Source organism: Astatotilapia calliptera, chromosome 6 (assembly GCF_900246225.1).
Source record: "Astatotilapia calliptera chromosome 6, fAstCal1.2, whole genome shotgun sequence".
Lineage (NCBI taxonomy): Eukaryota > Metazoa > Chordata > Actinopteri > Cichliformes > Cichlidae > Astatotilapia > Astatotilapia calliptera.
In genome coordinates, this window is record NC_039307.1 from 27,363,374 (window position 1) to 27,387,372 (window position 23,999).

The 23,999-nt window shown below is 41.4% G+C and overlaps 1 protein-coding gene across 7 annotated transcripts; it reads left to right on the forward strand.

Annotated features, from left to right (window-relative positions):
* Positions 1–90: 90 nt before the first annotated feature.
* Positions 91–23,161, forward strand: pcm1 (pericentriolar material 1). 7 transcript variants are annotated; one of them, XM_026171447.1, is made up of 40 exons: positions 91–191; positions 1,378–1,492; positions 1,908–2,156; positions 3,257–3,583; positions 4,706–4,876; positions 5,350–5,469; positions 5,688–5,874; positions 6,217–6,326; positions 6,573–6,846; positions 6,936–7,083; positions 7,402–7,617; positions 7,802–7,968; positions 8,872–9,089; positions 9,763–9,905; positions 9,994–10,123; positions 10,662–10,832; positions 10,972–11,150; positions 11,331–11,546; positions 11,629–11,887; positions 12,019–12,164; positions 12,246–12,442; positions 13,205–13,385; positions 13,472–13,776; positions 13,986–14,147; positions 14,449–14,505; positions 14,714–14,886; positions 16,574–16,705; positions 17,263–17,392; positions 17,807–17,974; positions 18,103–18,200; positions 18,761–18,895; positions 18,998–19,201; positions 19,300–19,359; positions 19,450–19,600; positions 21,148–21,308; positions 21,398–21,461; positions 21,578–21,786; positions 21,895–21,987; positions 22,130–22,253; positions 22,454–23,161. In XM_026171447.1, exons 2-40 carry the CDS (start codon positions 1,397–1,399, stop codon positions 22,477–22,479), a joined length of 6,357 nt encoding a protein of 2,118 aa, XP_026027232.1. In that variant the 5' UTR covers positions 91–191; positions 1,378–1,396; the 3' UTR covers positions 22,480–23,161. The 7 variants fall into 7 exon arrangements, with proteins under 7 accessions (XP_026027232.1, XP_026027235.1, XP_026027238.1 ...); XM_026171450.1 differs by having other exon boundaries at positions 91–163; XM_026171448.1 differs by lacking the exon at positions 91–191 and adding an exon at positions 216–734.
* Positions 23,162–23,999: the final 838 nt, after the last annotated feature.

Sequence of the window (23,999 nt, forward strand, 5' to 3'; positions counted from 1 at the left end):
TATGTCACGCTAGGGATGCGTCCATTAGTTGGTGCGTCTCGGAAACGTTGCTAATAATTAAATGGATTTCACCGGACGAAGAGAGAATCTGTGAAGCTCTTTCTGGCGTATATGAAGAACAACGACGGGCAACAACATCTCTGTCCGTTTCTGGCTCTGAACGGTGACACCACCGTTTCTTATCTTGGAACGTAAGCTAGCTACCTTAGCAAGTGCAGTCCTAACAAAATGACCAAAAGCCATCACTTAACATGATACGTTTTGGTACAGCTACGTTGATGCTAATGTGCGGTGGCACAGAAGTTATTCAGACCTTAAGTTATCCACATAAATGACCGAATTTGCAGCTTTTAAGTGTATTTCAGCTGTCGTTACGCGAGATATTTGTGAGACCGAACTTTTACCTATACATTTAAAGTTAGCTGCACTGCGAGCAGCTGCTACGGCGAGCCTGGGAGCTGGTTAGTACTAGCCAGCTCCATCGGCAAGCTTGACAACTTTAGCCACTCGCTAGCAACACTAGTTTTCTCATTCTTTTGTAGACCAGCGTAAACGTTAAACACCGGGTTAGCTGGTACGGGTTAGTCGGGGTTGCCATGGCGATTGCGGGACGGAACTAGGTCACAAGTGTTGTGCTAGTGAAGTTTAGCAAATATGATGTGTACGCTGATACTAGGGTTTGTGTTTATAGCCAACACCAGCTGCTGCAATACTCGTCGCTGGACTTCTTGTTGGTAATATTATAAATTCTCCTGCGGAGTACAGGAATGAAGCTAGCGCTAGAAGCCGCCGCGCGCTGGGGGGAGTATGTCATAGCTTAGCTTTCCCCGGGAATCCGAGCGGGCCACATACAATAACCAAACGGTAGCTAGCGCTCAGAGACAGGGTACCGAAACAGACGGCACGTTTATGTGATCAGCGCAGAGGTACTGATGCTTTCGAGCTTTAAAATAAAGCCGCTAATTAAACTCTGTTGGTAAGAACTGATGCATATTTAGCTTTACCGTTAACTGTGACTGTCCATCATGTGAAGCGTTGATGAAGTTTTATTCAGAGCCTGTTTAATCAACCGTACGTTGTTATTAATAGCTAAATACGATTAGCCAAGTGACCTTAGTCATAAAGTTAAATTATGAACAAGGTCAAGTTCGTTTTAATGAGATGCGTAATGCCCTGTCTGTCATTGAAGAAATTGATTTAATTCAGTCCGTGGTTCAGTGTGGTGTCTTTCTGTTGTGGATTCCAGCAAGCTTTTAAGAAGCGTTTGCTTAACCACACGGGGTGTCATTTTGATATAGTTGTGTGTTACTTTTTTTGCTTACTTATTTTGAGTGCTTTTTCTGTGCTGACCAGTATGACAATTTTTGTGAATTTCAGCAAGCTGTAGGAGGGTAGCATGGCAACTGGAGGTACACCTTTTGATGACAGTGCAGAAGAGCTGCACAACTGGACTGTAAGCAATTGCAGTCTTGAAGATAGGCTGAACAACATGGTAAGGGCTGGCCCAATGCTGAATGTCAGAATGGTAGAAGCCCCATAATTTCATTGTACATGTACAATGACAATAAAGGACTTTTCTCTTTTTGAAGTACAGCTCATTATCTTTTTTTTCTACCAAGTGATATAAACGCTATGGTAACTCCCATTTATAGCCGTCTATCCTACTTTCTTTTGTATGCTATTTACACTGTGTATTTTAGTTTAGTTTTGATAGTATTATGTAATTAATTGTCAATCAATTTCCCTACGGGATTAATAAAGCTTCTCTCATTCTGATTCTGATCAGTTTCATGTCCATTTTGGAACTATGTTAAACTGCACTCTCCTTTAAAATAAATACATTTCATTGATTTTACCTTGAATAATAATTAACCTCAAATGTTGTTTTTTGTGTGTGCTTTCCTAAGGATTGGGGTGTACAGCAGAAGAAAGCCAACCGATCATCAGAGAAAAACAAGAAAAAGCTGTCAGCTGCGGTGGTGGAAAGCCGCCTCACTAATGATATTTCGCCAGAGTCCACTCCTGGGGCAGGTCGCAGGAGAGCACGCACTCCTCATTCCTTCCCCCATATGAAGTACACGACCCAAATGTCTGTACCGGACCAGGCTGAACTAGACAAACTCCGGCAGAGGATCAATTTTACAGACCTGGATGAGGTAAAATGCTTTGCTTTTTGTTAATGGGTATTACTGTGATAGATTACTAAAAAGTGGCTTGCATGACTTACTGTTAGTGATATGACACCTATGTCCCGTCTCAGGTGGTGGTGTTGTATAAAAATGTTGACTGGCTTCATTTGTTGCTTTTGATTTCTGTTCAAAGAGCTGTTGTGCAGTAACACAATACAGAATTTATAATCTGACAGTGTTTCCTGTGACTGGATGAATATGGCTGCTGTCTTTTAGGAAAAACAATTACAGGAATGCACATGCATGCCACAGGAATCGAGTAAGGCTTACAAGTCATACTGGCTCATGAGAGCAGGTTGCAGACATATCATTGGTATAAATTTCAACTGGGAAATGACACAAAAAAATGTTATAGCTTGGCTACCAGAGTCAGGGACAGTTTATTTTTCAGCTTCGGGTGTCCCAGCCTTCGCATTTCTTTGTTTCACTTAAAAAATTTGGTTGCTTTTGTTGCCGGTTGGGAACAAAAATATTCAGTAGTCAGATTCATTAAAACATCAGGTTTATTAACTAATTTATATGGTAATGATCTCAGAAGTCCCAGTATCTGTCAGGCTACACTTATCATACCGTCAAACTAAAAAGTTAGTGATTAAATCTGCTGTGGCACTTCAGCAGTCGCTGCGGGAAGTGATAGCAGAATATTTTTCATAGTTTGATACAGAGTTGTTTGACTGACCTTGTTCTGTTGCACCAGTGTGGGTGGCAGAATGACAGAGCGGCACACAAGCGTGGGAGATGAATTTGGGGATTGTAAATGGAGAAAGCAAAAGAGAAGATTGTTAATATATAACTATTTGTTTGGCTCTTCATTAGTGGAGAAAGCTAGAAGTTGAGGAGAGTGTTTAAAAAAAAAAAAAAAAAAAAAAAAAAAAAGGCAGTTAGATAAATATATAAATAAAATTACATACCTTTACAATATTCATTTATCCTTTGTCAGATGTTTGCTTTAAAGAAACAAAATTCTGAACATTTACTTCACTTGCAGTTTGTGAAATAAAAAAATAAAAAATACCCAAAACTTTGAGTGGTGATTTGTCTGATTTGTGATGACTTTTCTTACTCAGAGGAGCATCGGCAGTGACTCCCAGGGGCGCGTCACAGCTGCCAACAACCAGCGCCAGTTAGCTGTCGAGAACAAGAAGCCCTATAACTTCCTACCTCTGCATGTAAACACTAACAAAAGCAAGGAGCTGCTCCCCCCCTCCTCCTCTGCCCCGGCTACTCCAGTGATCACCAAGGAAACTAAGAAGCAGAGCCAAGGACTCAGAGACACATTAACTCCTGTCGTTCCTACGAAGGAACCTCCGAGGCTCGGTCATGGCAGCACAGACAGATTGCCCTCGTCGCACAGGGAACATGGCAGAGGAGAGCCGAGAATAGACAGCAGCCAGGTAATGTTTTGTTGTTACTAATTTGATCTGTTGTTTGATGTCCGCTTGATGTCTTGGAGTTTTGATGATTGAGTGGAGAGCAGTTTGCAGACATATCAATCCATTAAGTAGATAGGAATTTTAATGATTGAAAACTCTGACCAGCCTATGGTGCTATGAGGAAAATAAGACTTTTTAAAGCAGTTAGAGGAGATCTATTTGGGAACTTGAATCTTTAACAGTGTGTTAAACATGTTTGCACATCATTGAAACCTTGTATTGATCAAAACAGGACAAAAATGACATGTGAAGTATTGAAACTGCTAACTTGCTTGTTATTTTTAAATGCAACACTATGTTTGAAGTGGATGCAACCAATATCATTTGAATAATTCATAAGTTGGAAAAACTTCAGCAAAAAAAACTTTGGAACATCTAAAAATAAGTTAATATCAGTTTGCAGTGGCTGAGTGGATGCTTAGTTGCTATGAATGCCTACTTTAAAAGTTTAAGAATGTTACTCAATGTAAAATTGCAAAAAAGGGGTTATATTGTTATCTGTGGTATATAATATTAACATTCAGATGCTGCAAAGAAATGTTTGCAAGCAAGGAACAAGGCCTAAAACCAGCTACACGTGGTGAATAGCAATTATAGTTAGTTTATGGGGCAGGTACAAGACCTCCAGCAAAGACAGAGTGTGGACTGTTGAAGTGTTGCAGGTAAATGGCACTTACCAAAAACACACACATTTATGTTTATAGTTAATTTGACTGAGATGCAATGAAAATTTTTGATCTTTTCTTGATATTTATATTTTATGCAAGTGAAATAACCTATCCATACATATATGTGTCGTCGTCCGTGTGTTACTGCACTCAACTCTGAGAAACGAGAACTAGGATGAAAGTGAGGGAGAGCCAGTGCAGCTGAAACGAGGCTGTATTTAGGGCACTTTATAAATATGCCACCCTCTGTGCCCAGTGTTTCCGCCCAACCCCCTTTCTTGCCCTTGTTTAGCCCAGTCTGAGCCTTCCTTACAGATGCTTGCTCACCTATCCTACAGTCTTTCTCAGTCTACTCTTTATTTTCAATCTGAAACCCACACCCTTACACCACCCTCCTCTTTTTCTTTGGTCTCAGGTGGTGAGCAAATTGGTACAGATCCGCGAGTATATCAGTAAGGCCAGCTCCATGCGGGATGACCTGGTGGAAAAAAATGACGTGCCGGCCAACGTGGAGCGTCTTTCTCATCTCATCGACCACCTCAAGGAGCAGGAGAAGTCCTATTTACGGTTCCTGCAGAAAATGCTGGTAAATTTGATATTTGTTTCTCCAGCTCCACCCGAATATCTTTTAGAATCTGCTTCATGCTTTTAACATCATTTGGAAATTATTATTTTTATTTATTTATTTATTTATTTTCTTTTACAAATTTGGCTTCTTCATAACTACAGTAGTTTGTTGTCTTTGGGCTATTCCACACGCTATTTAATAAATAGTTTAATCATATTTTAAGCTATAATATGCTATAAAAACTGTAACTACCATTTTTTATTGTTCTGTGATTTTTTTTTTTTTATTATTAATTTTTTGTGTAGTTTTATTTAATATTTTCTCTGAGAAATTAAAATTTCTAGAAAGATACATTTTAGTCTTAAGCCTTGTAGTCTACCAATTAATTATCATCACCATCTATTGCAGTCGAGAGGGAGTATATAGGCATGCCAGTTCTTGATTTTATCCTTTTTTACAATCACTGATTGTTCTCTCTGCTGCTTTTATAGGCACAGGAGAATGAGGAAGATGATGTGGGGACGCTGGACTCTGCAGTTGGCTCAGGTTCAGTGGCAGAGAGCACTTCTCTTAACACAGAAGTTCGATCTTCAGATGCTTCAAATGCAACAGTATGTACAGCTGTTATATACATATGTGCAGTACGTACACACTCTGTTTTGTCTTTGAGTTCTGTGATGAGAAAATGGAAACTAAACATTTTGTCCCTCCTCTGGCTTTTATCTTGTCTTATTTATTTCTTCTAACCTTCTTGTTCAGTAGCAGTACAGTATTGTTAACATGGCTTTTGGTAAAATAATGCTGACTGTCTGTGGGTTTGCATTGTTAGGGAGGAAGGCCAGAAGCCATGCGTGCTGACCAGAAAGAAGAATTGGAGAATCTGCGTAAGCAGCACGAGTTGCTGAAGAAGATGCTGGAGCAGCAGGAGCAGCTCAGGGCCCTGCAGGGCCGACAGGAAGCTCTAATGGCCATGCAGTACAGTGCAGAGCAGGCACTCGCTGTGATTGAAGACACTGGTGAGATATACAGTAAAAAGTGACAGGCATAATCACTGTGTACAGACTATTAGTGTGTAGGGTTAGAATGATCATTCACATCACATCGTTGTGTAAATTGGTCTTAGAGGAAAAATTTAAAACGATTTGTCTCACAAACGGTCGGTTATGCATTCCTGACATCTTAGATGGAATATTCTCAGGAAATATTTATTCAGCAGAGCTAATGTATTTACAAACATTAATCAGTATTCTCTGGTAAAGGTGTTAAGAGTTGAAATTTATATTCAGTGACTGACACAAATAAATCTGTTTTTTTTTTTTTCTTTTTTTTCTTTCTCTTAATTTCTTTGTTGTTATTAGTTGTCACAGAAACCACAGGCAGCGTTTCTGGTCTGAGCATCACCTCAGAACTCAATGATGAGTTAAACGATTTGATCCAGCGGTTCCACAACCAGCTTCATGACTCTCAGGTATGGTAGAAACTGTAAATTTACTCTCTCATGTCCATAAATCATATAATTTTATCCCCTCTGTTTGAGCCATCAGTCTACAGACTTTAGATTTACATTAGATTCATATCAGTTCCATCAGAGCCAGTCATGTCAGACTATTTGTTTAGTACGGTCTGGGAGTAAATCTGTAATGCTGGTGTGAATGGTGTTAGTCTGCCACTCATTTGACAACCCATGTCAAATCTTGAAAAATCCTCCCTGTAGACTAAAGCGGTGCCAGATAACCGGCGTCAGGCAGAGAGTCTTTCCCTCTCCAGAGAGGTGTGCTGGTCTAGGACTCCGCAGCCTGTTGGCCCCCCTCAACACAGGCCGCTCCTCCACTCTGCCTCTGGCCCACACACTGGTCTAGACACTGGAGCAACAGCTGCCAGCGCCAAACTCACCAAACTCCAGGAACTTCAAGACAAAAAGCAGACCATGGACAAGATCCTGCAGGAGCTGCATTCACTCAGAGACCAGACACTCAATAATAACTCACGTATGAGTATTTTTAAGGCATTCTTTTCAACCATTACATGGCTTTTATTCTTCTAAAGTTGTTGATGAATTGCGTGTGGATTCACTTAGGTCGCGGCTTGTCAGCACAGTACAGTCTGAGTATGGGGGGATCTTCAGAGTTTCCATCCACTCTGACCTCTGGGGCCTCAGCCTCAACTTCCTTTCATCCTTCAATTACACAACAGCAGGACAGCTCCAACTCAGCAGATAAGCTCAGGTGCGTACGCAAACAAAGACACAGCTTGAATAGGCAGGTCAAATATCAACAGCAGGTTGCTGTACAGGGAGTGGGGATATAGTATAACATTGACGTCACAAAACCTTCCACACGGCCTCCTGTTGACAAGTTTCATCCTTTTCTAAAGTGCTCTTGAACAAGACACTAGACCTCCTCGTTTATGGCAGTCTTTATTTTCTTTTTTCTATACTTTAGCCTTTGAAAAGGAAGAGAAATGTGAAAATATTTTCCTGGCCTGTCACTTAATTTTTAATGATTAAACCTAGCATATACTCACATTTCATTCACTTCCTGCAGGAAGCTGAAGGAGGTCCACAAGCGCTTGAATGAACTGCGAGAGTTGGTCCAGTACTACGAGCAGACTTCTGATATGATGGTAGACGCAGTAAATGAAAACGTGAAAGATGACGATGATGAGGAGGAGGACGAGGAAGATGAGACGGAGGATGGCTCGATGTTTGAGGCCATGTTTGACTCGGAGCAGGAGAACCGCCAGCCTGTAACTAACATCAGGTGGGTAACTTAATGAATAAAATGTTTTTTGAATTTCTTAATCTTTGTTAACAAGTTCAGTATCTTTTGTTAAAATGGTTATTATTGTCACTGGTTCCAAGTTGCAATATGATAGCATTAGTAATTAGGTGATTGTGTGTAAGTAATTCTACACCGCAACGGTCACTGCACCTTATCTGTTTAGGAACCCACAGCGCGGTGGGAACTGGGCAGACCTGAACAGCCTGACCAACGGGCGCAGCCCCAGGAGTGGCGCCACAAACAACCGGGACGGCAGGCTCAACACTGAATGTGAGATCAACAACCGGTCAGCAGCAAACCTTCGAAGCCTCAACATCCCCTCAGCTATAGGTACACACTGCACAGACTGACACACACTTGATGGTGTTAGTGTTATTTTATAAATAAGAATATGTGAGTTGAATAACAGAGTTAGTCATAATAGGCTTATATAAGCTTATACTGCACTTAATTTTTTAATTTTAGTTTCAGTCCAAGACGGTGTAGTTGGAGTACGGCACCTGAATTACATAACAGATTGAGCTAGCCAGTAGGGAAAATATGACATGGGAAGGACTTGCGGGGCTATCTACCATTTGGGGTTTAAACTTTCAAAATAAAAGCAACAAGGTTGACTGCTGCTAAACTGCTGTAGAAAAAATTGTAAAAATTGCTCACCAACCATTCTCTCAGACTGTAGTACAGTCTGAGAGTAAGTTTGTAATGCTGGTGTGAAAGTCTGCCGCTTGTTTGACAACCCATGTCAAATCTTGTCAAATCCTTCCTGTAGACTAAAGCGGTGCCAGATAACCGGCGTCAGGCTGCAGAAAAATTTGTAAAAATTAGGCACCAAGCATTCGTGAGAGTCTTTAACCCTCTCAGGCTCAAATTAAACTTTTTGTTGCTAATGCACAACCAAGTCCTGCAGTGGTACTTCTGAGTAAAAAAAAAAACAACTCATAAAATATGTATGTGGGGTAATCAGGTTGTTAGTTTTTAACTGTTGCAAATCAGCAACGCCTGCCTCGAGAGGGTTAAAATACCTGGTGGCATGTCCAAATAAAATCCTATGTATGAGAAACTCATTATATGTGTTGTCTTCTGCTGTGTTTTGACCATTGTATAAAATAATGTTAACCTTCATTTTTTATTTCTTTGACTTGAACAGCCACTTAAAGTCAAAGTCAGACCAATGTTTTGTCTTGTTTTTCTGTGATCTGTAAGTGATACTCCTGTAACTTTGCTTTGATTTAGACTGCCAGTACAACAGAGACATCCCCTATAATTTGTTGAAGGATGAAGATGGTCTTGATAATGAGCGAGGGGCGCAGGCTGTGGCTCCAGACAGCGAGGCATCGGAGTCTAGTCGGAGGAGCAGCCTTGGGAATGAAGCTGGTTTTGGTCAGAAGGTCCATCGACAGACTGCGAAGCAAAAACTGTGGCAGCTGCAGGAGCTGGTGGCCATGGTTCAAGTGAGAAAGATGAGAGAACAATGCTCAAAGTTCTGTGGTCATGAGTTGGGTGTAGCTTAACAAAGTAAAAAGATTTTTTTAAAATCCAAACTACCTGTAAACAGCAAAGACACTCCAGATTAAACTGTCATTAAATAAACCCAGCAACAACCACTGTAAACCATCATGAGGCTCTGATTCTGTAAATGTGTGTAAAATTAATCATTTTATCCCACTACTGAGGAATCTGTTGCTTACATGCACTTTATTGGTACTTATGGGACTTATGTTTAGGTTCACTATTGAAATACGAAGCGACTTAACAGATTACAGAGTGTTCCAAGCTTTAAATGCTAACCCTACCAGCTGTAGCTGAACCACTGATACTGTGCCAAAGCTTTTAGGTGGAATTCAGTAAGAGTACTTAGACATGAGTAGACATGTAGAAATGTTTTGGATTTTTGGAGACAAATTCAACAACCATTACTTTTACTTATGTTTTAAATAAACATAAGACATTAGTTTGTTGGAATATGAGAAAACAAAAATGAAAAAACAAACACACCTGCAACTGCAAGAAAAATAGGAAAAGACTCTTAAAGACGCTTAAAGCAGTCAGTTGAACTGTTCCCTTAGATCATAAACGACTGACTATTTTAGTGAAGAAGCACTGACCCAATCTGTGTGTATCCAGAGTGATGACACAGATGGAACAACAGCTAATGAGGATGAAGCTTTACGCCAGCAGCCAAATAACACCAGGGCTTCTGTGCCGGGGACATTAGGAGCAGGATCAAAACAGAGTCCCAGAGAAATTACCCTCTCCAGCAAAGCCAGGTACAGAACTGTAAAAATATTCTTTTTGAAAACCCTTTATTTGACTTTGAAGTTGCATCACATCAGTCCCACCCTATTCTTCTGACAGAGAAAAGCTGTATGAGGAGAAGCTACGTCAGCAGAAGCAGGAGCTGAAGATGCTTCATGAAGAGCGTCAGAAGCTCATTGAAATCCAAGGCAAGATCCAGGACTTGCAGTGGGCTTGCCCTGACCTTCAGGTACTTGACTCATATTAATACACATACATGCAGCTATATGTAGGACTGGTGGCAAAGGGAACAGTCTCAGTGTATAAAAACTGACATGTTAATGCTTTAAGAATGTAGTAAGTAATGCTTTTTATTTCTGATTCTTAGTACTTGAAATTGAATTTTGTGGATTCAGTTCATGTCCACCTGTGTTGTTGTTTACACACAAGTGACTGGAGGCAGCTCAGTTATGGCAAAGCCAACCAATGGCACAAACAAACTTGAAATTTCTAAAAATAACTCACTAAGAAAAATGTACATAACATAAGGTTAGTAGATAAAGTTTGTAACATTAAAACATTGATCTCTTGTTTATACTCATACTTCAGAAGTCTTTTTTTTTTTTTTTGCTTTGTTATATGACAAATTGAATTTTAATCCAGTGTAACTGTAACCACAGATTTTATTCCAACACAGTTAGCCATGTCATGTTGCCATTGTGCTTAGAAGTCAGGTGTTACGAGCTGTTTTCAGATGTAAACAGTATTTCTGCTGGTTTTCCTTCCAGTCATCTGTGTCCAGCACGGTGAGTCAGCAGGGTTTGCTGAGGAAGGTTCCACTTGCAGTTTCCACTCCTGCAACCGCCCCGGCTCCTCCATCGTCTGGAGCCAAAACAAACTCAGCCGTACTCAAAGCCACAGCCCCAGAAGCAGCTACTTCTTCAGTCACTGACAATGAGGTGACAGACTCCACCATAGACGACAAAACACCTGCTAGCTAACTATTTAAACCAACTCTTGTGATATATCAAACACACTTTACACTTTGAGAATAATCCACATCCACTGATCGTTTCTGTTCTTGCTTTGAAATGGCAGCTTTGGTCAGAAATGCGTCGCCATCAAATTTTGCGCGAAGAACTGAGACAGCGAAGAAAGCACTTAGAGTCATTGATGGCTGAACACCAGAGGCGTAGTGGTCTTGGAGACTCTGCCTGCCAGATTGAAGATCAAGAGGGCATCGCTACACCCTCACAGCCTGTCAGCAGGGATGAAAGGTAGGAGAGATTCTGTTCTAGGGGTCTGTCTCATGAGATAATAATTTTTTTGAAGATGAATAGCAGCGAAAGTGTGTAACGCATGCTCTCTTTTTCGGATGCAGAGCATTTCCTCTGCTAGGTTGTCATTTGTCATTGTTTCACAAACGTTTTGAACCATTGTTCATGATTTGTTATTAGAACAATGGCCACCTGGGGTTCCTCTCCATGCCACCTGGATGATGACGATGATGACGACGACGATGATGATGAGGAGGAGGAATATCGCTCTGAGATGGGCGCAGAGGAAGAAGAAGAGCAGGAAGAATGTACAGATAGCACCTCTGATGATGACATTCATCTCTACTCACCAAGCAGGAACCTGTGCTCCTACAGTAACAGGAAGAATCAAGGAAGGTCAGACAAAGTGGCAAAGGAAGGATTTATGTCACTGTGTAGTGATCAATAATTTACATGCTTTTTTTTTTTGTGTCTGCAGCAATCTGAAGCCTCCGGCAGCCTTTTCCAGTGACAGTGGTGGGCTTCTTCATAACAAGACTAAGGCCAAGCAGCAGTCAAGAAGTTTGAACCAGTCTGGAAGCCAGCAGGGGGGCACACGGCGACAAGAAAACCTGCGCTGGGCCTCGGAGCTCTCCTTCACAGAGGGCTCGTATCACTGGCAGGAACAGGTCAGCCAGCTACAGAGACAGTTGGACTACAGCACCAGCATGTGTCAGACACTCCTGCAGGACCAGCAGGTTAGTGCACTCGGCACATACATGCACAGATGCTGAAATGCTCTTTGGTTGAAGTTTGTGTCCAGTGTTTGGATTAAAACCGCTGTCAACAAGTGAAAAGCATTCTTTTTGTGTCTCACCTGTTTCCACAGACACTATCATACATGCTACAAACTCTGCTGACAGGTCAGTACAGCATGTTGCCCAACAACCTGTCATCACCACAGGTTCAGCTCATCATGCACCAGTTACACCAGTGCTACACCCAGCTGGCCTGGCAACAGAACAATATCCAGAGGTGATAACAGCAACTTCAATATGTATTTTTCACTTTATGTCTATGAAGTACAGAAACTACATGATGTCACTTTTCTTTCAGACTAAAGCAGGTCCTCAATGACCTTCTTCATCAGCAGCAGCCTATGCCTTCCTCTTCATCAGCAGGTTGGCAAACCCAGAAGCAGGGATCATCCCAGGAATCCAGCTCCGGCCCTCCAGCCTCTCCTGGTTTCTTCCTCCCCTTCTCCTCTACCCTGCATCCTTCAGCCAACAACATGACATCCCCATTTCCTCCCAGTATGATATGAAAATTTATCAGCTTTTGAGTTTAATTCTCTAAATAATTTTTGAATTTTTGTGTAATAGAAACGACAGAGAGGGCAAATATTTTTGAGTCTGAAAAGAGAGGAAGTTTGCAAGCAAGCAAGGAAGCAATTTATTTATATAGCACTTTCAGAACAACTCCCAGCTGAACACAAAGTGCTGTACACTTGACATGCCAGAAATGATACACTTAACAAGTAAAAAATAAATAAATAAAAATAAGATGATAATTAAAATGACATTTAAAATAATAAAATTAGCACAAATAGCAAAAAAATAAAATAGTATAAAATGATAATTAGAATTACATTTAAAACAATAAAATCAGGGTCATACTGTGTCATATGCCAAGGAGGAAAAATGTGTTTCAAGACTTGTTTTTAAAGTGGACAGTGAAGGGGCCAAGTTTGCATAAGGATTTTCACTTTTTAACCAGAATTATTGATTATGATGTACTATAAAAGCCAAATTTTACACTTGGCCAGAAATCCTATTTTCCACTCTAAAATTAAAAGTATAACCTCCAGTGACTGCTCTGGCATAAACACTATTGAAAAAATGTTATTATTGGTGTGAATTACACATTTTCAATCGGTGCATTTGATTTAGAAATGGTTAATATATTCAAAGGGGACCTTCAGTAGGTGTGAAATGTAAAAAAATCTCACTGTCTGACTTAATTGCCTAATTGCCATCTTAATCTAAGTTGTTTTTTTTTTTTTTTTCTGTCTGAAGGCTTTAATTTATATCCCCTGTTCCCTGGTTCCATGAGTGACTTTCCTCAAGGTGCAGTAGGTCAGGCTACTCCTGAACATCAGAAGCAGCAGTCAGATCCCAACACTTCAATCAAAACAGAATACTTGAGTTTCCCTCCACCGCTGCAGCGTTCTCCTCTTAACACTTCTACAGAGAGAGGGTATGTCAATCAATGTTGCCTGAAAACTCATTTGTGTTTCTTTATGGAACATTATTATCAATACCTTCTTTTTTTCCCTGCCTTAGGGCGGCAGGTTGGCTTAACACCTCCTACTCAAACAATATCACTCGCCATCAACTGTCTAACGCTGAGGCCCGAGAGTCTCCCTCCTCCTCTCCCATTTTTGCCAACCACCAATCAAGACATCGTGACTTTGACAAGGGGTCGCAGGAAAGCTTAAGCAGCATGCCCGAGCCGGTCGATCCCACCACCATAACAAAGACTTTTAAAACCGGGCGCAAGGCCTCCGCACAAGCCAACCTGGCCTCCCGAAGCAAGACTCCCAAAAGCCGCCGCAGGAGGAGCAAAGGGCAGGGCAAGAACAGTGAAGGTATTAAAAGTGGAATGCTGCACCCTGCTGAGAGGCCAATTGAATATTTTATGCAGGAAGCTCCTTTTAAAAGCTGTTGAATTCAGTTCCATTGTATTGTGAGTTTATCTTCAGGGGCATTTTTCTGCATTTCCTTACCTAAGTGTCAAATTATTGATATGAGAAACATTATCAGTATGTGTCTTTTCATTTGTTGGTGGCTCCCTCAGGTCATGAGAGCGACAGTGTTGGCAGCACTGCAGACTCTGTCCAGGAGAGGGCAGACACGTGCCACCAGAAGGAGCACAATCAGAGTCTTTTAGACAAACTTACTCAAGAAAAGCTGGACAGCAAGGCTAAGCTTGGGAGCAAACGGAACGACCTCTCCTCTGGTATGGCTGAAGCTGCTTGTAGTAAAATCAATGCACCCTCCTTTTCCTCTGTTATTTCTGTGTGTGTGTGTGTGTGTGTGTGTGTGTGTGTGTGTGTTTCTTTTATTTATGATCCACATTATTTTATTGTAGAATGTTTATTCTTTCTCTTTCATAATAACACCCTGTCTTTTTATTTTAATATATATGTAATTGACTTGGCACATTCTTCATGACCACAGATTTCATTTTAATTTTGGGTTAATTTCCTTTTTTTTTTTTTTTTTTTTTTTTTGTCAATTTTAATTTATCTTACTCACAGCCTATGCTTGGAGAACACCCTTCCTCTCTAACAGAATTGCATGCACTGAAGCACCAGGTAAAGTCACCATGCAGATCTTAGCATTACTTAACTATCCCATGCATGGGCTTTTTTGTTTTCTTCTCCTTTTTGGCTTAACTAAACATGTGTGCAGGATAAATCTTTAGCTGTGAAAATAGTCAGTAGTTTTTTGTATGGTATTTTCTGTTGTTTGTGGCAGTTTGCAAATATCTGTCTGTAATGGTGTCACATCTTTAAATTTCAGATGCAAGCAGTGACTTCTCACTGTTTGAAACGCTGAGGGAGACCATTTACTCTGAAGTAGCTACTTTGATATCCCAGAATGAGTCCCGGCCACACTTTCTCATTGAGCTCTTCCACGAACTGCAGCTGCTCAACACGGACTACTTGCGCCAGAGGGCACTGTATTCCCTACAGGTAGGCTCAAAATTTTCACAACATGTTCAACTGCTGTTTAAATCCAATGTCCTGGGTTCACATAATAAGACTTTTGGGTGATTTTTATTTTTTTTATTTTTTATTTTTTTCCCATCTGGCTGGAAAGAGGATTCGGTGTGAGAATGTGGCACTGAACATCTGTAAATACAGTCTGTCAAGTATTAAAGATAACTTTGATCACTGACTTGATTTTTACAATCGTCTGAAAATATCTGGGAACACCTCTTTGAAAGAGGTTTGAAAGTATCTCTGCTTTTTGTTGAGACTAGAGCTACAGCTGACGATGGCTACAGATCATCCATCCATCCATCCGCTTCCGCTTCTCCTTTTCAGGGTCGCGGGGGGCACTGGAGCCTATCCCAGCTGTCATAGGGCGAGAGGCAGGGTACACCCTGGACAGGTTGCCAGTCTGTCGCAGGGCTAACACACAGGGACAGACAACCATTCGCACTCACATTCACTCGCACATTCACACCTAGTGACAATTTGGATTATCCAATTAACCTATCCCCACAACCTGCATGTCTTTGGACGGTGGGAGGAAGCCGGAGTACCCGGAGGGAACCCACGCAGACACGGGGAGAACATGCAAACTCCACACAGAAAGCCCCCGGCCTGATGTTGGAATTGAACTCAGGACCTTCTTGCTGTGCGGCAACAGTGCTAACCACCGTGCCAGCGTGCTGCCTGGCTACAGATCATTTAAAAAACAAAAAACAAAAAACAAAAAAACTAATTTTGAAAAAACATGGCTACAGATCATATTTTTCAAAATTAGTTTTTTTTATTTTTTTTTTATTTTTTTAAATTTTAATCATGTGATTTTGGCTTCTGATGATTATGAAACTGAAATAATGGAAATAAAACTTTTTTTTCACTGTAATAATTCATGTATAGTGAGTCTAGGCTGTCAGTCTGTGGTTGACCTTAGCTGTCAGCATGTGTCCAAGTCTATTTACTCTAGAGGAGGCTGTAAAACTTGTTGTGAAAGGAGTCTGATATGAGTTGATGAGCCAGTGAAGCTCACTTCTGTCAGATAAGTGATGCTGAGGCGATTTGTTGAGGAGATCCTGAACTTTTCTGTAAGTAAGCATTGCTGTTTTGATGCAGTAAGCCTGTGTTAGCTGCTGGTAGCCAGGGTTAGTGAAATTTTCTTTGAAGAGGAACTAACATTGTTTGACTTTGTGGCCAGTCTCTAGCCACATGCATAAAAGGAAGTTAAGTTCAAGAGTTGCATGAAGTTGGTTAAATGTATCCTGTCAATTGAGCAAGATTACAGTATTAACTCAAATAAAGGTGAGGGGTGAATATTTTTTATTTTTACTGGAATTTGGGCTGTCTTCCTCTCTTTTTCCTGACTGCTGTCTAGTTCAGCGCTGTAGCTCTTTGCCATGGCAGGTACAGTGACATATGCACACAAAACAGTAGCAATGGTGGACAAGATAAAGAAATCATGCCGGGTGGGATGTTAACTTAGGTGTGTGTGTGTTTGTTAGTGCTTCAGTTTTTGTTTTTGCTGATGGGCTTCCTTTTTCATGGACTCTCTCTAGCTTGTGTCTTTGGATGCACTGTAATGTTTATATGTCTGTGACATGACATGGGCAGATAGAGACACTGAAACACTTGATCTAACAGTTATGATACCCTCTCTGTGTGTTTCTTACAGGACATAGTAAGCAGGCATCTAGCCGAGAGGAGTGCAACCGAAGACCAGATGCCCCGTCTTGGTCCTGCAGTTTGGGCTGCCGGCTCTCAGTCTGAGCTCACACCCAGCGAGAGCCTGACTACCAGTGATGCAGTAAGAGAAACATTATTGCTTCCCAGCATGGCATTCTCACACTTTTTTTTTCTTCCTCCTTTCTCTTGCTTCCATGTCGCTTTGGTCCTTCTGAAGCCTTTCATCCCTCATTGTCATCCTTCCCCTTCGCTTTCTTTCTTACATTTCATTATACCTTTCTTTAATTTCTCTCTCGGCCTCATCTCCTTTCATCCCACCTCGTCTTGTCTCCTTTCATCATTCCATGTCCCTCTTTATTTTCTGACTTTAATTTTCCCTCCCCGATCTTCATTGTCTTTGAGTTTAACTTGACGGCACGCGTCAGAAGTATTTTTTCAAAAAAGGAAAAAGAGAAAGGAAAAAAAATGACCCTGTTCTGCCTGTGCGTCTGTTGCCAGATCAGACATGTGGTCTTTGTTCTTCTCCAGGGTCCCCAGAGTTGTACTAATTGGGAGCCAAGGCTTTTGTCTGTCTAAATAATGGCTTCGTTCAGGAGTGATGGATGAAATGTCTAATTTTCCATGCTAAAAAAATGGCGACCACAGCGTATGTGCCTCAAATCTGAATTATTTTTTCAGGAGGTGGTGGAGAAAAATCTGAGGATCACGCAAGACACAATGAAGAAGAGGGATGATGCAGAATCTGTGGACAACGACAGCACCATGTCAACCTCCTCCAACCTGGAACCTTTTGCTAATGATGACCTGGGTATATATAAATGTATTTGGGGAAAATTTCTTTTTTTAAAGTTCCACTTGGAAGTATTCATCTGAAACGTTTTTCCTTCTGCCTTGACCTACAAATCTGGTACCTCCTCTTGCTTTTTTCCCCCGCTGGGCTTGTTAGTGCTGGTTTTGGTAAACCAATCAGTTTACACGTCAGGATCAATAAGTAAACAACAGGACTTTTTGGCAATGTAAAACTTTGACTTGTTGGCCTGCTATCATAACTTGAGAGCAAGGCTGCCATACATTGTTTGATCCCATGGTGTAAACCTGTTTACAGATACAAAACAATCTATTATTCAGTTCTTTTTCTCTTGCTTCACTGATTGTAAAATGTTTGGTGTGTCCCCCTCCTTTTTTTCCTCCTTTCCCTCTCCTTTCTGTGCGGCTCTGACAGGCAACACGGTGATTCATTTAGATAAAGCTCTGGCAAGGATTAGGGAATATGAGCGCATGAAGCTTAAAGCTGAGTTTAACCCCTGCAGCGCCAGCACTGCAGGTGCAGGCACTTCTGACGTCTCAAATGCTGAACGTCCTTCTGCTAACCCTGCTGAGCACCTCGAAGGTACCTAATCACAAGACCCTGCATGTTGTCAACGAAGGCCTGTGGCTGGCTGATTGTGGTCTTTCTTATGGCTGTTTATTATAAATAGATGGCGTTTTGAATTAATATATATATTTCTCTGTGATCAGGAGCTGCAGGAGGCGAAGTGCACTGCCCTCAGATCGACACCCAGCAGTTGGATCGTCAGATCAAAGCCATCATGACAGAAGTCATTCCCTTCCTTAAGGTAGGATAAACCACAGACAGTGAATAGAGTTTGCTAATATTCAAGTGACGTGAATTTTCTGTGCTTAACAGAAGCAAAACACATTGTGGTTTATTAGTAATTGCTTATTAAACTTTCAACTAAATGTGTATTGAACAAATTAGCCTTTAAGTGGCACCTATTAACCTTTTCAATATTTTCTGTCCTATATACTTTTGAAATGTCAGATGATTATGTTAAACTCTTCCCAGTTTTCAAAAATGTACATGGTTGCAAGAAAGAGGCTCTAAACCCTCAGTTTCAGATTTTCTTGTTTTTCCAGTCTTTAATAAGGTGTGTCTTTCAGGTGTATAGCATTGAGCACAGAGGCTGAACTGAGGGTTTGCACCAAATATAAGAGAAACAGGGATTAATTTCAAATGACTCATGCGAAGTCCAAGAATAAAATGTGGAGTTGGAAATGAGAATGATAGCTGTCCACACACTGCTCTAATGTGCGTTCGGTTGTCAGTAAAGTTCGCGCTTCTGAGCAGTTACTGAAGACTAAAATGACTCGTCACTGTCCGTCTTTCTTCTCACAGGAGAACATGGACGAGGTGTGCTCCGTCCAGCTCTTGACTTCTGTCCGGCGCATGGTCCTCACTCTCACCCAGCAAAACGACGAGAGCAAAGAGTTTGTCCGTTTTTTCCACAGACAGCTGGGAGGCATACTGCAGGTAGGACCGATGCCAGCCTTGCTCTAAATTTGCCTCAACAAGCGCAGTTGGATCACATGAAAAGTTGCCTGTCTGACGGTTCACTCTTTGTTTTTCTTCCAGGACTCTCTCAGTAAATTTGTCGGTCGTACTCTGAAGGATTGCGGGGAGGACCTGCTCGTGGAGATTTCAGAGATCCTCTTCAATGAACTGGCCTTCTTCAGGCTCATGCAGGATTTGGACAACAGCAGCGGCACCGCTTTGGCAGCCAAACACAAACATAAGAACAGGGCTGAGCAGCATAGTAAAGCCAAACACAGTCAGAAGGTTACATCTTTTGTTTTCTTTCTCCAAGCATTTGTAATGCAATGTTAGCTTGAATGATCCTAATTTTAATGCTGTGTTTATTTATTCCTCCGTATTAGAATAATACAGCCGGTGGCGGCAATAAATCTCTTTCTCCAGCATACACAGATGAAGACAAGGTAGGTAATCTTCACACCGATGACTGTTTTATTGGGTGAAACTGTCAGTAATTAATCTTTGTAACAACAATGTCTCTCACTGTCTTCCAGGACCAAGATGAGGCTGAGCAGGGAGGTGCCTCTGCTTCCCAGGAGCTTTACCTGCAGACGCAGATGAAGAACAGTAGGAGCAGTGAGGCTTCGGAGGCTGAAGAGGATAATGAGGATGAAGAAGGTGGACGGGAAGTGCCTCTGTCAATCAGTGAGTGAAAAGTGGAGTAAGAAAAGGCGGTTCTTGTGAATAACTTTAGGTCCTCAGGCTAAAAATGTTCAGTGAACAGAATTCAGCCCTTTGCTTTAATTTGCAAACAGCAAATTATGTTACTTGTCAGGCAGGTTGTTTCTGAGGTGATAAGAGTCTAAATATTTAAAAATGCAAACAAAAAAAACATTCAAATTATGATCCTGTGATTTGAAATCGTTGATAACCACTCTGATAGGAACTTTACATTAAAGGTTTCTTTCAGCCTCACTTTCTTGCTCTTTACTCGGTTTTGTAGTATTTATGACACAAAATTGGCAACTTTTTCTCGTGATGTCTGATCACGCCTCAGTTTTGACTTAATAACTGCAGCCCTCGAACTGTGACGGCCTGAGTTATCCCCGCATGACCCAACGATGCGCCGAAAATCTTCTTGTCGTGTTAAATGGTAAATGGCCTGTATTTATATAGCGCTTTACTAGTCCCTAAGGACCCCAAAGCGCTTTACATATCCAGTCATCCACCCATTCACGCACACATTCACACACACTGGTGATGGCAAGCTACATTGTAGCCACAGCCACCCTGGGGCGCACTGACAGAGGCGAGGCTGCCGGACACTGGCGCCACCGGGCCCTCTGACCACCACCAGTAGGCAACGGGTGAAGTGTCTTGCCCAAGGACACAACGACCGAGACTGTCCAAGCCGGGGCTCGAACCGGCAACCTTCCGATTACAAGGCGAACTCCCAACTCTTGAGCCACGATCGCCCGTTAAGAAAGTTCCGCTTTCTTCTCCTTCTTTTCTTCCACCCCACAGGTGGAGTTTGAGGTCAGGTAACTGACCACGAGAGTCAGCACTTCTTGGTCTTCTTTGATCTTCAAGTAGTAGTTTACCTTTTAGGTGTATGTGTACTCATTATCATGCAGTGTGGTACAAACCAGAGGGGGAGCACATCTCTGGAAAATTGAGTGTCTCTGCTCGCTGGCTGAAGTGGAGTCGTTTCAGTGCAGCTGTCTAATTCTGATGCCGTGTTTTCTGCAATTACAAAGCTGCTCAATAAACACCATTATTCTAAAAAACTTTAATCGCAGCCACGTCTCTAACAGGTAAACAGAGGCTGCATGTTAAATGAGCTGCTGTTTAGTAGATCTGAAAGGCTGCTTCAGTAAAAGGTATACAAGTTGAAAGATATCTGACCCTGAGTACAGAATAATAAAAGGTATCTGCAGTGTGATTGGTGCCCTTGAAATGGTGCAAATATTTCAATTACTCTTTATCTGTAATCATAATTTATTGCGTTTAAATGTTTTTGAATCTTCAAATGTTCTTACAGTTTTAAACCCAAAGGTCATTATCTTTTTTCTTTTTAAAGGTTTTTTAAGCACATACTTTTGGGATTTTACGCCTTTATTCAAGAACAAACAGTAAAAACGACCTGGAAAATGGCCAACCAGCTGGGAATCAAAACAGAGAATCGCTGCTCACTTAAACCTGCACCCCGACCACTTTGCCGTTTCATTTTCACTTTTTTTTTTGCTTTTCAGGTCTCTCCAAAGCAGAGACGCAGGCGCTGACTAACTATGGCAGTGGGGAGGATGAGAACGAAGAGGAGGAAATCGAGGAGTTTGAAGCAGGACCTGTAGACGTCCAAACATCCTTACAGGCTTCTGCAGACGGACAGGCGGAGCAGGAGAGCACAGCCACGGTCAGCCATGGAGATGTGTGCAACAGCTGTAGCTTACATTATTAAGCAGCTTCTTCTTAGTCTGACTGTGTAATTGTGTTGTACTCCAGGGTACAGCAGCCAGCGAAGCCGAAGAGATAAGAACTGAACAGAGGAGCTCGGAGAATGACGACGGTGAGGCCTTTTCTACGTATTCAGCAGCGGAATTCGATCCCGGCCAGTGCGCGATAGTAAACTTGTCAGGAATATTTTGGGGCTCTCTTTGCACACTCACAAACTTTGTCTTGCAGAAATCGTGAGGTCAGTTGAGACTGTGGATTCTGGAGTGGAGGAGCATGAGAGGGTGGAGTGCCAGAGCCCCGAGGAGGAGAGCAAAGCTGGGGCTTCTGCTGTTGCCTCAGAGAGGGAGTCCACCATGTACCAAGGTCAGGATGTCACCAAGGAGGCAACGACCACAAGCAGCCCAGACACAGACTCGCCCGTCATGATCAGCGTGGATGCAAGTCCAAATATGACCTATATGTGACTTTTTTCCCCTTCCTGTTGTAGAAATAATGTCAAACCTTAATTTGCTGCTTTTTTTTTTTTTTTCTGGGTCTATGCTCAGGAGGTGGGATCTGGTAACGCGAGCCAAAAGTCTGATGAGGACGACTTTGTTAAGGTGGACGACTTACCGCTACAGCTCACAGTCATGTGTGAGGTGCGTAAAGACTAACAGTAAAAAAACAAAAACGCTCAGTTAAAATGCAAACTGCAAGCATTTTAAAAGCCGAGGCATGACCCCCACCCCCGTGGCAAAAGGTGTCTGATTGTACAATGTGTCTGTGTGCTGTAAACATCAGGAGGAGCTGCAGAAGAGGATCGTGGAGGAGCAGCAGAATAACAACCTGTCGGTAGAGATCCTCAACGGGAACACTGAATTGCTGACTGGGCTGGTGGGAAACGCGCAGGCACTGAAGGAACCAGGTATGGATTACAGTCTCTGTCAGTCAAGATCGCAGTTTTGTTTGTGCGGATGTCACACATTTCGCCAAAAGCAAAGCCGCCGTCTCTCGGCAGACATCCACAGACCCGAGCAGCTTTTAAGTCGATACATAAACAAACTGTGAAGCTTTTTTTTGTGACAGCAAATTGTACCCTTTTTTTTTTGCTCTTTTATTTTTCAGAATCCGCTGCTGCCCAGGATGCTTAAAGAATTATACAGATGTTTTGTTTGTTTGTTTTTTAGCAACACTATACTTTAAAACCCTAAAACCTGTTCTGGTTGTAGGATTGTTAACTCTTAATCTGATAGTTTAAAGTTGCAAATCATTTGCGACTCTCTAACAAACACATGTGCAACAGATAATACTAAGACTTGTACTCCTATACAACAACACTTTTGGGTTAATTTTATCCCTGAATATTTAATGTGATTTATGGATAATCTGGAGCGGAGAATTTTCTTCTATGCTCTGGATCACAACAGTTAATCCTCTGCTTGAATCGCTATAGTGCTGATGCTCCTGTTCAGATCCGCCTTAGATTTTTTTTTTTCTCCCATGGTTCTGGGATCAGTTCAATATCAGTTGTGATGTTTTGGTTTTTTTTGTTTGTTTTGGTTTTTTTAATGTTTTATTTGTCTTGCTCTGGCCTTACTGTTACTGTACATCTCACCTTTTCTGAAGTTGGTTCCTATTTACAAAGAGATGACAGCTGACTTCAGCTAAATGTTTCTTTAGCTTGAACACACCTTTAAGCTCCAACTCAGCTTCTGTCCCTTCACACTCCTCTTTATATACTGTTTCAGTTAATGGTTAGTCTTTCCATGTATTTAAAATGTTGGCTACAGTAATGAGTTTTAATTAATAAAATGCTGGAACTTTCAAACATGGTTTTGTCATGTGGTTACTACATATATCATAACGATAAATCTCCATTACTGCTCATTGATTGTTTGCTCTTCTTCTTGATACCACTAAATTTGAATGAACTGTCACCTACATAGTTTACTGAACAAATATAATTATATCTAAAAATATGTATGTATATATCGCTTTATAAAGTGGTCGGTGAATGTAGGTAAATATAAGGTATGCCACTTCAACTGGTTAGTAACATAAATATCTACTTAGCCGACTAAAAAACATGAAGTGGATTTATTGGAGGAAAAAAAAAAAATAGATCAAAGGCACAGTTCACCCAGTCATACAGAAATATTGTTTCTCTGGCCTGTTTTAGTTTATTCGTGCAGATTGTTTGAGCATGAATTGTCCAGTTCAGGATGTCTGCCTTCTCTGAAATACTGAGCTGTATTATTCTGCAGGAGGTGGTCTGCATCTATGGATGGAAGGCTTGTGCTCATGAAAGTGTGACAGGATGTAATAATATAATGAGCTGAGCTGTTGCCCATCTAGTCTTTTATTTTTCCTGGTTGGTGGATTTAGACAAGACAAAACAGTCCTGCCTGAAATGGCTTTTTTTTTAATTTTTAAATTTGGTTTGTTGCATTAAGAACTAAGGGCCCTCTAATTCAGTTATAGTCAGAAGCAACGTTTATAGCCAGTATCTCCAAGAGTGGGAAGTTAACATCAAAACCATTTCGATGGATAAGTAGCACTAGAGGTTGGACTGTCCTTTAAATTAAAAGCAGAGCATTCATTATTAGAATTCTTTTAATAGTCATAATTTAAAACAGTGAAAAAGGAAGTAGTTCAGTACCGATGCACATTT

What these genes read in the sequence shown, in the direction of transcription:
- pcm1 (XM_026171447.1), top strand. Translation starts at nt 1,397, where the DNA reads ATGGCAACTGGAGGTACACCTTTTGATGACAGTGCAGAAGAGCTGCAC. An exon ending in TGCATGCACTGAAGCACCAG is followed by an intron (nt 14,506 to 14,713) that starts GTAAAGTCACCA and finishes TTTAAATTTCAG; the next exon opens with ATGCAAGCAGTGACTTCTCA. An exon ending in CATACACAGATGAAGACAAG is followed by an intron (nt 19,360 to 19,449) that starts GTAGGTAATCTT and finishes ACTGTCTTCCAG; the next exon opens with GACCAAGATGAGGCTGAGCA.